General features: G+C 42.7%; 1 protein-coding gene across 1 annotated transcript in view; it reads left to right on the top strand.

Annotated features, from left to right (window-relative positions):
- Positions 1-14,021, top strand: part of WDR19 (WD repeat domain 19) — a 2,828,275-nt gene that overhangs the window by 335,337 nt on the left and 2,478,917 nt on the right. The window contains exon 5 of the mRNA XM_069631788.1: positions 8,046-8,161. Within this exon, the coding sequence (XP_069487889.1) occupies positions 8,046-8,161 (116 nt within the window). The remainder of the gene's footprint in view (positions 1-8,045; positions 8,162-14,021) is intronic.

Below are 14,021 nucleotides of genomic sequence, written 5' to 3'. Positions count from 1 at the left end.
AACAGTTACAGGTAAGTAACTTGTTCCTTCAAGGACATATTAGAATTTGCGATCATCCTGGCTATTAGTGCTGCATATGGGAATTTGACCCATTTGATAATATTGTGTCGAAGCCCAAAGCATTCCGGCACTTTACATAAAAAGTTTCTCTCAACTGAATTAAAAACCTTGTTGACATCCAAAAAGGAAGCCACTGTATTTTGGGTTGGATGTAAAATAGATACTGCAGTAAATAAGCTGTGTAGTTTCAATTGAGTGGCTAGTGCAAAAACAAACCCAGATTGGGCCAGATGCATGATCAGTGGCATAAGAATGCAAAGGCATTTAGCTGTATATTCGCCCATAAATATGTACTCTCTCTTAAGCATTGAAAAGGAACAATAAGATCCACAGAGTTCCGGCGGCTTATCCAACTTTAGTAACAGTTACATTGGCCTAATTTAATGTAGGGCGGAGGGGCCCAACATGGAAAGCTTCCTGGTTTAGTTGTAGAATGTAAGGTCAAAACGTATCAGCATACACCTTACAAAAATAAGCAGACAGTCCATTAGGCCCTGGGAAAATACCACTAGAGGGATCCATTATGGCCTAATGTATTTCAGTCAGAGTGGTTCAGACTTCAAGTTGGCAGCCGATTCCATAGAGCAGTTATGCCCACCTCATTTACATGGAAGAAGAGTATTTAGAGTGTGCAAGGTGGTAGTAGTTAGGATGGAGTGAATCAGGAGGAAGGGAGTGGGGCGAGAGGGACGGGCAGAGAGTGTTTGCAAGACGAGCAGACAGACGAATAGATTGGGGTTATTAAGGGAGATATTTGTGAGGAGAGGGGTACAGGTATAGAGAGAGGGGAGAGGTAGCGGTAGTGCATGAGGGGAGGAGAGAGAAGATGGATAAAGAGGGAGAAATATAGGCAGAATGAAAGAGAGATAAACTGCGAGGGGAGGAGAGACTGTGGAGAAGCTCCAGTGACATCGGACAGTAGTGACAGAAGTATCCCTTAGAAAAATCCCAGCGAGAGATCAATAGAACAGGCCATGGCCTTTAGGTTTACCTCCCAGGTAAAAGCAGACTTAGATAGTAGGGGTTACCTGTGTCAGGGACATCCTGGTGATGCACAAAATCTGTGTTAGTTTAGAGGGAGCCCACGGGGAGATCGAGAGAGCCACAGGAGCACTCTTGTTTCAACAGTCCCAGCCTTTCCAAACTATTCTTTTTGTTTCAAATTAATAAAGCACGTTAAATATATTATCCTTGCCTGTGGAATTCTGAGGTCATCTGTGACAATAATACAAATAAAAGTGAAGCTGTAGGAGGCTGTAAAAGGCTGTAAAATCGTGTGGAACAATACTATGACTTAAGATACCTGTAGTGTAGCATGCTCTGCATTGATACATACCCTTTTCCAGACATTTCTGGAAGTTGCCTCTAAAAGGTGATGCCCTATGATTTGAAGTTTATTTTTGTGAACTATGCTTCATAAATCTTTATTTGATTCTTAAGTGACCAATATTTTTGCTGATACAAACATGTGCATTAATAGTGGTGAATAATATATAAATTGTGGTGCTCTTTCTTTCCTGTTGCCTTAACATTTCAGGGTGATTGATATAGATTCTGCCAAAGATCAATTCAATGGAAAAACAGGGTTTGACCCATTGTGACAATGTCATGTCCTCCATGTGAAGAAAGGACTATTATGGGATCAGAACCTTTAGGCCACTGCTAGGTAAGCCTTTGAAAAGTCCATGGCACTGTCTGAGGAGCGGTTCTCCAGGAGGCCGGGAGTCAAAATATGGTGAAGGTTCCTATACTGAGAGCCTTGTTGGGTGTCCAATCTGTGGTGGGCTGATTGCCAGGCTGGGAGTGGGGTCATCTAGACGCAGACTGTGAAAGGGGAGTGTAGGAACTCTGAATTGAAGAAAAGGATAGTGGGAGGCGCAAGAGATCAAAGGCGAAAAAAGGAGTATTAGGAGGAAACTGTTAGGGAGAATTCTCTCTTTAGGCTGAATTTCCTAACCTAGTGAGTCCCCCCGCAGCTTTGCTGGATTTCTGGAGTTTGTTTTTTTTCCTCCTGCCAAGAGTGAGACTCTTTTCCTCCCACTCTTGGACATGATTAATGGTATTCCTTGACTGGTAATGTGTTTTATGGGCTATGGGGTCCTTTACTTCATAGGGTCTCATGTGTTTTTCCTATGTGTGTTACAGAGCACCCTCCGTTCAGTAACACAGGGGTGTCATAGTGACACCCCACCATAGACTTCATACCCTGGGACTGACTACTGTCTCCCAGGGCATGTAAAGTCACCATTGGCTTTACTAGTCCCAAATTATTAACGGAAACCAGTACAAACCATCATATTGTGGACGTACTGGTCGGGGCAATTCGATTGCCCCGGGGTCTGTTAGTCGAGGGGGCACGTCTCCGTCCCCCCTGATCGAGTTTTGGCTGGTGGCAGTGGAAACTACTTTTTATATTCGACCGCAAATATTTTCCTATGGGATTTTCCCATTGTTCGAGGCTACCAACTTTAATTATTTAATTCTCATAGCCTTGAACATACCACCGGTTTACTTAATTAATATTAATTCTCCGGTTGGTATTTTTTGCCAAGACTCGATTCTAAAATGGCGTTTGTGTTCTCTTCTGTGACTCCAACCCAAGTCAAGCCCTTTGTTCCACTTTTTTGGCAAGCTTCTCCACAGAAAAGTGGTGCCAAAAGTGGTGCCACTTTGTCTGGGTACCACAGGGGGTGTGGGAGGGGGTTTAGGCACCCTGGACCGAGTTACCTTGGTAACTCAGGTCGCACTCTTGTGTGATTGGCCCAAGTGGTGAGCCGGCCGGCTCACCACTTAGCATGTTTGAGTGACAGCTAGGCTGAGTGAATGGGGGTTTTCTGCATAAAAGCAGGGCTTTGGGGACTGGAACTTCAGAAGTCGCCACAGGACCTGAGAATCCGACGAGGGAGAAGCTGAGCCGACCTACCACGACGACACCACCGGTGGAGCCCTGCAGAACCGACTCACCACTTCCCGACGACAGAGAAGATCTCCCCGGCTGGAGAAGCTTCTTCCCCTGACTGGTGGGCACAACCAGTTTTCCTTTCTTTATTCACACCCCAGCCCGGTTTGTGGTCGAACTGCCCGTGCCAAGCACCCTGGCAGCCGGATAGCCACTCACCACTGAACCGCAAATCACCGGACCGCTCCTTGTACCTGAGAAACTCTGCGGCTGGTTTCTTCCCTGGCAGTGCAACGGACTCCTGTCTTCCTCCACGAGATCCTCTCTTCCCCCGGATGAAGCACCGACTTGCACCTGCTGCCAGGAACAACTGCCCCCGCTGGAGCGTTCTCACCACTTTAAGGTACCGTGTCCTCCAGGCCTCCCTTTCTAAAGATTGCTACAAGGTAATAATAACTCCTTAACCTTCTGGACTGGGCTGGCCGCCTTGACCCTCTAACTGGTCCCTTTCTGGGGTCCAACTCCTTTATGAACCTTTACAAGACCTTTGTGCACTGCAACCGTGTGACCTTGGACACATTTCGTTTGGATCTTCTGAAAGTGGATCCGGCCTCTTGAACTCTAACTTCACGGTTTTACCTTGCCTTCCTCTCTTGTTGTGTTCTTGAAAAAGTGTTGGGATCTGTTTCAATTTGTTCTCTGCTTTTCTCTCCCTTTTTAAAACGAACAATTAGAGTGCCATCTACGTTAAGCGCTCACCGCTGTCTGAAAATAAGTGGGGCTTTACTTAAGACTTGTGTAATATTCTTTTAAGGGAGTGTATATCTTTTAGTGACCGTGTTTTTGAATTGCTTACTATTAGTGCCTGTGTGTTTTTCTAGATGTGGTTTTAAATAATTAATTATATCTCTTTTACACCAAGCCCTGGTCAGTGTTTACTTGTTCTATTGTGTGCTCTTGACCTATTGCGAATAGTCTGTATGCTGCCTAACTCTTCTTGAGGGAAGTCTGACTGCTCAGCCACAGCTACCAAGTGAATCTGTGTGGTACAGACTGCTACCAAGTGGGTTTACTGCCAAACACCTGTAGTCCTAAATCTTTTGCAGTGGTCCCAGAGGGAACTGCACAGGTTTCTGCCTAACAGAAACCAGGCTGAAGGAAGGGTAAGTAAAATAAAAACATAGGAGAGGCAGAGAAAGAGAGTGCAGTAGGAGGACCCACATAAAGGCAAAGCAGTGGCAGCGAATAGGAAGATGTACATACAAGTTGTAGTGAAAGGGAGAGGAGGGTCCATCGAGATGTGGTGGAGAAAGTAAGAGGAGACCAGGAAAACGTGAGAGAAAGAGAAGATGGGTGGAAGAACTGGAAGAGAGTAGAAATAAGTAAGGAAGGAAAGGATTGAGACTGATATTGAGGAGCTAGAGAAGAACTTGGAAGGAACATGAGGAGGGAAGAGGCTGGTGCTTTGAGGCGAAGAGTGAACAGCAAGGATCAGAACAGAAGAACAACATTGGAGGCAAAGAGGTGGCGAGAATTGAATGCAGGTGAACGGGGGAAGAGAAAGGTTCCGGAATAGCAGGCTGAAAAAGGGGGTCCAAAACAAATCGATTTGGATCCTGAGCAGAGAAAACAACGAAAACGCAACCACATATAAAGGGAAAGGTGTTAAAATAAGAGTACCAAGATCAGCACCAAGAGAAAGGAAAAGTAGATTTCAGAGGAAATTAGGTTAGAAAGAGAGACAAAACACAAGAAAGGTGGTGAAAGGAAGAGATCCAGTAATAGAAGGGGAGGTTAAGCAAACACTACAACAAAGCTAATACCACGAAGAAGAGATGCACTTAAACATAGCAGAAAGTGAGACTCTCATATTCCGGAAAAATGCAAAAGAGTAAATATCTGAAAAAACAGAAGGACCAGAAAGGAGTGGAAGGAGATTTAAGTGCAGGAGTATTGGGACCAGGGAACCCCAAGGATTCCCTGGCCTGGTGATTATTGCCTTAACTGTGGGAATAGACTGCTCTGCCTCAATTAACAGAGTGTTTTCTCAGAGCAGGCTGAAACCCCAACCAAAACCCCAAAGTGCAGTGCGAGATGCAACAGCTCTGAGGGCATCCCACGGAGTAGGTTCACTGTGTTGAGGGTAAGCGCCTTCAGGGCCTACGGATGAGCATGTTTCCGCAAACCCAACATATCCTTCTGGACTATTGTTATTTATTATTTATATCGCGCGCCAAATCCTGAGGTAGCTGGGCGCTTGAGAAACATAGTGGTTACATACATACAGTAAGTGCAAGCATTTTACAACCCAGAGCAATATAGAAAATACTGGACCCTAGTAACATATGGGTCAGGACGGACAACATACTGGTAAAGAATGGTGAGACGGGCACAATGTTACCGAAGGGAAAAAATCGGCATGGGGCTGGATGGGGCATCTTGGTGAGGAGCCTTGTTGCTCAGCCAGTTCTTTATATTGGCTTTAAAGGTGAGGAAGGATGGTTCATGTCTGAGGGGAATGGGAATGGAGTTCCAGCGTTTCGCAGCTTGAACTGGGAAGCTGGCTCCTCCGGCTGTTTTTAGATTGAATGTTGGTACCAACAGCTTGTGGGAATGGGTAGATCTGGTAATTCTTGTAGGTTGGTGCTTACAGAATTTGTCTGGCAGGTATTTTGGGGCTGAGTTTGTGAGACATTTGTGCGTGATGGCCAGCGTGCGTAGTGTGATTCTATCACGGATGGGAAGCCAGTTGGCGTTCTGTCTATGGGCCTCATTACACGGATGGCGGAGAACCATGGCGCTATTAGCGCCATGGTTCATGCCGGTAAAATACTGGCACAGCCTTGGCGGAAAGGGGAATTACCGCCCCATTACAAGTTTGGCTGGGCAGTAATTGCCCCTTCCACCCTTGCCCTTCCCCATTCCCATTTTTGCCCCATAGAGCATAATGGGAATGGGGAAGGCGCTAATTGCGGTACCGCAAATTGCGGTACCGTAATTAGCTCCCTGGGTCCCTTTGCGGGTTGGTTTTTAACGCCTGCAAAAAGCAGGCGTTAAATCCCCCAACCCGCAAAGGGACCTCGTAGTACGGCGGTAAGGATTTACCGATACCGGTATTTTACCGGTACCGGTAAATCCCCTTACCGCCATCCGTGTAATGAGGCCCTATGTGTGGAGATGTGACAGGATCCTGGAAGGCTGAGGGCTGCTCTAAGAGTTATTCTGAAGTACCTGGAGTTTATTTAGGTTGTGTTCAGAAGAGCCCAGGAAGTGCGTGTTGCAGTAGTCAATTTTGGATAGAGCAAGTTCTCTAGCCAACGTAAGGCAGCTACTTGTGGACAGGTAGGCTTTGCAGCTGTAGATCGGTTTGTTGGTGTAGCCGTGGATGAAGCCATGCTGTTTACCTGTTTTGTGAGCGATAGAGTTGAGTCCAGGTAGACCCCCAGTCTTTTTATTTCTTTGGAGACAATGATGGTGTTGCCATCAATGACGAAAGATGAGTAGCTAGGGTTGAGTTTATTCAGGCGTGCCTGGGTACCCACTATCATCAGCTCCGTCTTGTCGTCATTAAGGCATAGATTGTTAGTAGCCAGGCTTGAATCTCAAGGTAGATGGTATTTAGAAGTTTGGAATTGTGATCGTAACAGCCAGTGAGTGGGATGAGGACTTGTGTCATCTGCATAGTTGGTGTAGATGACACCCAAGTTATCCAGGCGGTCCAAGAGGGGCTTTGTAAAAATATTGTAGAGGGTGGGTGAAACACAAGACCCTTGTGGGACGCTGCAGAGAATTGGTGTAGGGTCCGCTGAAGCTGAGGGGGAGAATTTCTGGTGGTTCTGTTGGAGAGGAAGGATGTAACCCAATCGGAGGCATTAGTGGAGAATGCTGCTGCTGTGGTCAGGTGTTTGGCGAGGATTTGGTGGTCGACAAGGTCGAAGGCAGCGATAGGTCTAGGAGGAGGAGGATTGCTAACTTGCCATTGTCTTTTGCCTCATTTCTTCTATGAGCGCAGGCAATTCTAACAGTAGTCTACTGCAATCAACCTACGTTTGTGGACACACACTATGTGCCCCCAGAATGTCAAAGAGCACATTTTAAATGAGGACAGAAAGTAAACAAAAAGGACAAAAGCCTTGTGTAAGGCTTTTACGCATGTATTTACATTACAGCTCATTTTCATGTATTTGCACAGTGGAGAGGTGGGGCAGCTCGTAACGCATGATTCCGCCGCCCCCCCTCCTCTCGCCAATACAAATACTCCAGTATTTGTGCCAGCATGCATTTTCATGCTGGCGTTAATGCTGGGGATTCCTATGAAGTTCATCAGCTTCTTGTACATGCAAAAAGCAGGACGACTCCATAGGAATCCACTGTAAACACTGCCTGCCACGTGTATGTGGCGGGCAGCGTTTACCCAATTTAACAGCATAGTGTAAAAGGGAAGCATACAAGTGTGTATGCCCCCTTTTTACTCTCCCCTTTTGCACTCTGCCATGCAAATGAGGAACATTCGGCGGCAGGCACTTGTTTGTTTAAACAAAAGTGTATACCTAACAGGTCCCCACTGCTGCATTACAAGGAACTCGAAAATGAGTGCTTAATTCTAGAGTCCAAAGAAAGTGTCTGCTTCTGTAAGGGAGTAACTCCAAATCATCAGAGGACCTATAGCCTCATTGAAAGGCAGATCCTCTACCTTGAGCATATTTCTTTTCATACCCTTTTGGGTGGCCATCTCAAAAAAGGGAAGCACAGCACTTGGTTTTCCCACATCTTCATGAAGGAAGAAACATAAAGACAAACTTAAGATAACCCTAAAACATTTATTGTCTTAAGTGTTGCATGGATTTCTTGTTCATGTGATAACACCAGTTCTTCCCATCATTGTCCGATGAACAGTTTTTATTGATAGAAGAGTATGAGTTGTTGCTAAGTTTGATCAAGTCTGGACCATTGATTATTTTGTGAACTATAATGTTCACAATGTGGGAATTATTGTGACCACAGATATTAGATTTTTTTTTCCATGCATGCTTATAAATTTCATAAAATGTAATACTTAGTGCTTACGTAACTTTATTTATTGCAGGGATTTGATGTCATTCTTACTATGGTCCAAGGCTGGTGCTTTACTTGCTGTTGGAACAGCAAAGGGCAACTTGCTGATTTATAATCTTCAAACATCTCGTAAAGTTCCTGTGCTTGGTAAGTCATACCAGTAGATCAATATTATTATTATTATTATTATTATTAAAAGAAAATTGTATACATGTTGAAGGTGGTTAGTCCCCAAAATACAAACCCAAACTCAGAATAAAAGGAGACACCCCAGTAGGGAATGAGACCAGGAGAGAGATTGCAAGTGTAAGTAAAGGTTTATAAGGTTAAAATGATGCATGCAGAGGACTCTGCTGCTCTGAGGGCGCTCTGTCAACAATACAGAAAAAACATATCTTTATACACATGTCGGGTCATCAGTGACAAATAATATACAGGATGAATAGCACAAGTCTGTTGTTGAAATGTAACAATGCAGTATATTGTGTCATTCTAACTCTAATCTAATCTAAACAGTGATCTCTGACATGCTATCATTTTTTTTTTATTTTATTGTTTTGGTTTATACAAACCTTTACAAAATTTCAATAACAAAATCACATACAAATCACATTACAACAATACATTTCAGTGACGTATATATAAAGAAATATTTAAAATGATCACTTTGCATTTCATTTCATCTGTTTCATTCTGGGACTCACATTTTAAAATCATGTAATACTGCTGACTCAAAGGCCTATGCACATTTTATCTAGCTTCCCATATATCTCTAATTACTATTCCATGTTATGATCTGGGCCTGCCGCAAATCAACACTGCCACAGGGCAATTTCATATGACTAGAATATAGTTGTTATATGAATAGTAGACCCGGTACACAAATTCAATTTAAGATGCATTGCCAAGAATATACCAAGAAACACCTTGCTACAGTTTTCAAACAAGAGAGCATATCTTTTTTAGAAATCCATTCACTTTCATTTTCAATGCATTGGAGGAGCCATGAAGCATTTCATTCCAGAGTTTGTCTCTATCCACACTCGCTGTATTGATTCCGAACTTTGAAAAACTTTCTAGTCTCTTCTCCAGTAATACGGGACATACCAGTAATAGATGTTTCAAAGATTTGGTAGCACCACTTTGGTTATAGAACCGACATTCATTATTCCCTCCAGTGCACAACCCTCAAATTGCCAATATCTCGTTTGTATTCAATACATTGAATCTGAAACGCCTGGTTGAATTTCTAAATTCCCTTGATGGGTATTTCCTCAGATATTATTCTGGGTTGGGGCAAAATTTCCAATAAGAAACACTTTCATAGAAAAGTTTAGAATTTTGCAAAACTACATTGTTTTCCAACCAATCATAGGCATTAACTATCTCCTTAACCTTAACTGGATTCCTAAGCAAGGACTCTATTGACAACCCAAGATCAAGCAATTTTTTCTCGCAGTCAGTTTTCAATTTGTACATGAAATTTCCATTAGTTTCATCTCTCATTTAATGGTATAATGAACTGCTCTCAGCAACCAAGCATTTTCTCAAAAGTGCCAGTTTTTTGTTATATATAATACTGATAAGTGATTGCAGCCCCAGTTCATACCGGCTATGTTAAAGCGGAACACATTTCGGGATGTAATATAATATTTTCCACCAGATCATAGCCTCCAGTTGACGTAAGAGAGGCCGTATAGATTCGGGGAAAAATTCACTCCCGTAGGTTAGTCTTGGGATAGCCTTTAGCCTATAGAATAGGATACATGGTACTAGTCTAAATTTCCCACATTTTCTTTCTATAGCCCTTATTTGGTTTAATGCCTCCTTAGCTTTTTGCACAAGATTATTTTTCAGCAGGACTCAGTTACTGGCAAAAACATAACCCAGATAACATAGTACCATTTGACTTTTGATTTTAAAACCACTCCAACTCCAACAAGAAAAAGACGGGTTTGCACTTTTGCAACCAGCTTGAAAGATTATGGTTTTGCTGGGGTTGATTTTAAGTTTTCTTTCTTCTATGAAGTTGTCAAAGTCATTGATTAGTCTCTGGAGGCCTATTTTAGTGCAATCCAGTAATAAAAAATTGTCAGCGTAGGCAATCCATCTAATGGTTAGCCCTCCAATCTTGGGTCCAATAATACCACTTGTATTTAGGGACTTGCCTGCGTTTGAAACATAAAGGTTAAAAAGTGTAGCCGCCAATCTACACCCTTGTTTAAGCCCATTGCCAGTTGTTATAATATTAAACAAAAGACCTTTGTTGTTCAACCTAACCCTCATCGCTGTTTCTGTATATAGGTGAATGATAACATCTAGCAACACTCTTTCAATATCCAGTGAAGACAAAGTTTTCCACAGTGTTGGTCTACCTACAAGATCAAATGCTGGTGTTAAATCCATAGACGCAATATACATGTGTTTCATTGATTTTTGTTTGACTGAGCTCAATAATTGAGCCACCAGGAGACGACCTGCATTGGTCCCAATAGCATTTTTTCAAAAACCTATCTGTCTGTAATCTAGTATACAGTTATCATCCATCCATGTGGTGAGTTTTTCAAGTACGATTGCCACAAATATTTTAGATTCAACGTTCAATAGCGTAACAAAAAGAGGAGGTCTTTCGAACTTGTTAGCCATAATAACTTGCTACTGGAACCCCCAGCGCATGTCGACAAAAACACTCTGCTCAAACATGAGCTCCATGATTGACCAGCTTTACGAAGATATCATCTGTGGAGATCTCAACGCAAACTGCAATAATCAAAAGCAGGCAAATCCAACTAGCAATCAACAGCCCCTAACATCAGACCAAACCAGAGAACGAGGGAAAGCTTGGAAGGATCTCATCACCACAAGAAACATACAAAATATAGACACACTGTTCCCCAACCAAAAAAACATCCCAACGTGGGACCTCAAAAGCAACATTAGATCACATTTGTATCTTCACTGGTCTAATAGAATGCTTCAAGTTGAGAGAACTATTAACAGTGACCATAACCTGCTGACACGCACATGGGATGGACCGAGACCAGAAAAATCCAGATATCTTCTAGCAACGGAGGTAAACAATCAACAAACACAGCTGAGGCTAACTGAAGCTAACATTTTGAAAATCAAAAATGCATGGGATCAGAAAGTCTTGTCCAATAAGCTGAATAAGATTGACGAAAGACCAGACTATAGGCGGCTACTAGCCCCATACAAGAAACCACTGAAGAGAATAGGAGGTAATGTCGACTACCCGAAACACGCCTTGAACAAAGAGTTGGGCGAACAAAGAAAAATGCGCGCCGCTTGAAAAAAAAAAAAAAGCAAAAATGACAAACACTAGCGAGGACTGGGCGAAATGGCGCCAAGAAATAAAAAGGTATCGGGATTGGCAGAAACAACGAAGGGCAATACAATACCAACATGACGCTGAAGATATGATGAAGAGATTATCATCCAAGAAATCGAGTGAATTCTGGTCACTGATAAAAAAGTACATCTGCGACACAGAATATGACGATGATCAACGCAGTTTCGGAGGAAAAATGGACAAGGTACCCAACAACGGAATTTGAAGATTTAAAGGAACCACCGGCAATGAAGCAGGATAACCTGATTTCAACCTGGATAAATCTTACGAACCCTGAAGACGTCGTAGCCAAAATCAAGAAGCTAAAAACATCTAGAGCTCCAGGTCCTGACAGTCTGACGAACGTGTCACTCACAGGTTCCTAACGAGTGGTCGATTGTGATCAACAAGATATTTGCCGAATGTGAGGCAAAACGACAAATCCCAGAGTCGTGGCAAAAAGCCGTGATTGTGGCGATCTATAAAAAGGGGAGTCGTGAGGACCCGGAAAACTACAGGCCAATCGCCTTGCTTGATATCATAGGCAAAATCTACGCATCCCTTCTCTTGGACCATCTAAGAGCTTGGGAGAAAAGCGGCCCGTCAAAAGATAACCTCCAAACGGGGTTCCAAAAAAATGGAAGCACCACAATCAACATCATGATAATCAACATTTTAAAAGCCAAGGTGAAGGAAGGGGCCCCAAAGGTACAACTAGCCTTTATTGACTTATCTATAGCTTTCGACAAAATTGATCGAAATATGCTGTGGGTGAAATTACACTCCTGGAATTGCCCCCAATCGGTGCTCGCTCCAATCAAAGCACTCCACTCACAAAACACCATAAGAGTGAAACTAAATCAGCAAGGAACGTTATCTGAGGAAATCAAGGTAAACAGAGGGGGTCAAATAGGGCTGTCCTTTGGCACCAGTCCTCTTCATCGCTTTCCTGGGCGACTTTCAAAGATCCGAAGCAGAAGTCGGGAGCTTCACACCGAAACTGGGCAAAACCACCATACCAAGACTCTTATACGCAGATGATGTGATTCTACTTTATCAGACAAAAATTGGATTACAACAAAAACTGGCAGATTTGGCAAAATATATGAACACAAACCATCTCGAAATCAATAAAAACAAATTGAAAGTTCTGACGATTGAGAAAGCATCGAACAAAAAATCCAAAAAGATGTATTGGTACCTTGAAAACGTCAAAATCGAAACGGTGAAAACCATCAAATACCTGGGTGTCGAAATCGACAGCTCAGGAACGGATATCGCCATGCAAAAGACGCTTTGGGACAAAGCAAAAAGACTTGCATCACAAATGAGAGTCATTGATAAAAAATTCGGAAGGTTCTCATTAACATCCGCAATAAACTTCTACAAGGGAAAAGTGGTTCCCGCACTGACGTATGGAATGGAAGTCTCATTGTGCATCCCACACACAATCTGGACCAGAATGGAGGGGCTGGTGTGGAAGGCAGTCCTAGGAGTCCCCAAATCAACATCTATGGCGGCCATTAGAAGAGATTTGGGTCTAGTATCCCTCTCATCCATGGTAGAGCAAAGCGCCATGAGCTTCTTCAGGAAAATAATACTGGCTGAGTCGCTGCCAGCTTTCAACATCATTAAAGACGAACTGGAAAGTGGCAAGTGCGCAGCCCTGAACAGATGGGTGGAAAAGAGGAAAGAGAAACTGCAGGAAATAACATGTACAGAAAAAGAGCTGAAAGAAAATCCGGGCAGAATTAAACAAAAAATGGAAACCATGGATTGGATTCACACACTTGAGTCTGCTGCAGAGAACAAACTCTTAACCTCTACATTCAACAAAGTGAAATCTCTGCTAAAATATTGCGTCAAATTTCCAGAAAAAAAGAAAAAGAACGCTGTTTATGAAAGCACAACTAAATTTGCTGTTGACTCAGGAAATCTTAACCATCAGGGGTGTCTCTGATAAAAAAGAATGCCGACTGTGTAAAATGACGGAGGCGACCGAGACCCTGTAACATCTGGTAATAGATTGTCCGAACACTAGACAACACAGAGCAGTTCACCTACTACCGCTGATCGAGAATCCTTGGATGTTATGTGAAAACGATCTATGGAACCATTTAATATCTGGAGAAACCACAAGATGGACGGTGGCAATGGTGAATATAATTGATGCAATATTTTGACAAATTAGAGAGAAATAATCCCCTCACTAAGAAGATATCGGGGTTCAAATTGCATATTTTTGTCTACAGAGCCGATAACCACAAAATGAGAAGTGGTTTGAGCATGCCGGAAAGAGAGAATTTCGAAAGTTAACAACTTTTGATAAATTTTTCAGGGTTTTCTTGAAGAAAAATGTCAATAAAAAAAATAAATATAGCGTGATTGGACGGTAATATTTAGGACATAAATGATCACCCTTCTTAAACAACAACAACACATATGATATTTTCCAATGATTCAGTATCTTCTTTTTTTTGCAAATGTCCAGAAAAAATAGATGCAACAATTTAGACCACAGATCAATATTACTTTTTAGATTGGCAAAGGACAGATAATTGGGACCTGGAGTGGATGTAGGTTTAGCTTTTTTGATTATTCGTTTGATATTGAATACAGATTTGTCCAGATTCTACTCAGCATCTGTATTCACTTCTT

Source organism: Ambystoma mexicanum, chromosome 6q (genome assembly GCF_040938575.1).
Source record: "Ambystoma mexicanum isolate Mex_15411 chromosome 6q, UKY_AmexF1_1, whole genome shotgun sequence".
Classification (NCBI taxonomy): Eukaryota; Metazoa; Chordata; class Amphibia; order Caudata; family Ambystomatidae; genus Ambystoma; species Ambystoma mexicanum.
This window is presented reverse-complemented; position numbering and strand designations above follow the sequence as displayed.